We start from the raw sequence: 1,340 nt of genomic DNA, 5'->3' as shown, positions 1-1,340 counted from the left end.
TCTCTCAACAGTGATGATGACCTGCTTCTCTACCTGCTGCAATTAGTTCAAGCTCTGAAGCATGAAAATTACCTGTATTGTCATCTAGTTGAGTTTCTCCTTAATAGAGCCCTCAGGAATATGCGAATCGGTCATTTCTTCTTTTGGCATCTGCGGTGAGTGCAGGAGTGTTCTTGGGGAGAAATGTATAATTTAGTTAGATAGTGTAAAAAAGATATCGATGAGATATGAGATTTCCCTTTGTCTCCCTTTTTTTCTTTTAAGGAAATTTCTAATGTCTAGTCATCTAGAATGTTTATTTTTGATTCAGACTGTCATTCAACAACTACTGACTTTTTCCTTCACAGGTCAGAGATGCATGTTCCCTCTGTATCAATTCGCTTTGGTCTGATACTGGAAGCGTACTGCAGGGGGTCTGTGGAACATATGAAGATCTTGCTCAGACAGTTAGATGCATTAAATAAATTTAAAGGTAACCATAATGGATTTATTATTTTATTTTTTTCCCACAATGCTTTCAAGTATCAGAACGTGGAAATGTGATTTTGTCATATTATATAATAATTCCTTGCCTTGTGTAAATTTCATTACACTTTACTATAAACTTTATAATTCTTCCAGAGGTCAGAGGTGTTGTCAACGAAAACCGTTCAGTAAGAGACCGCGCTGAGAGGATGATGAAGGAATACATGAACCAACCCCATACTCGCTCCGCCCTGTCGCACTTCCTCAACCCCATAGATCCCATGTACAGAATCAGTAATATCAAGTAAGTAATGATAGTGTGTTGATTTTTATTTATTTTGATTTGTTGATATATTTCAGAGAAAGTGTATTACATGTCTTCTCTTCTGTACATTTAGAATGTATAGGTGGTATCTAAAAATGTACAGAACTTATCAGAAATAAAACGAAACAAAATAGTGTAGATGACTAACTGAAATGATAAAGTAAATACTAAACACTGCTATTGTCTCACCCATCAGGACAATAATTGTAAAAGCTATTGTAAGAATTTAAGATTAACAGAAGCAACATATTCTTAGCCGTTTCCTCAGCAGCAATAACGATGGTGATGTTCTCTATGATTAATACACATCAGAAAATCCCTGGCCATTGTTCTTTCTTACCATCTGTTTCACCTGCAGCTCTGATGAATGCAAGTTCAAGGACAGCAAGATGGCCCCTCTCTGGCTGGTCTTTGAGAATGGGGACTCGCATGGCAAGAAGATCTACCTCCTGTACAAGTACGGAGATGACCTGCGGCAGGATATGTTGACTCTGCAGATGATCAAGATTATGGACAAGCTATGGAAGGATCATGGGCTTGATCTCAGGTA

General features: G+C 37.6%; 1 protein-coding gene across 1 annotated transcript in view; it reads left to right on the top strand.

Moving 5' to 3' along the window:
* The window catches only part of LOC119592455 (phosphatidylinositol 4,5-bisphosphate 3-kinase catalytic subunit delta isoform-like), a gene marked incomplete in the record, with an annotated part of 17,810 nt that overhangs the window by 12,207 nt on the left and 4,263 nt on the right, over nt 1–1,340 (top strand). The window contains 4 exon segments of the mRNA XM_037941277.1: nt 12–155; nt 348–472; nt 622–769; nt 1,149–1,337. Coding sequence (XP_037797205.1) covers nt 12–155; nt 348–472; nt 622–769; nt 1,149–1,337 — 606 coding nt within the window.

This window comes from Penaeus monodon, chromosome 30, assembly GCF_015228065.2.
Source record: "Penaeus monodon isolate SGIC_2016 chromosome 30, NSTDA_Pmon_1, whole genome shotgun sequence".
Classification (NCBI taxonomy): Eukaryota; Metazoa; Arthropoda; class Malacostraca; order Decapoda; family Penaeidae; genus Penaeus; species Penaeus monodon.
The sequence above is the reverse complement of the archived record's forward strand: the minus strand, read 5'-3'. Positions and strand labels throughout refer to the sequence as shown.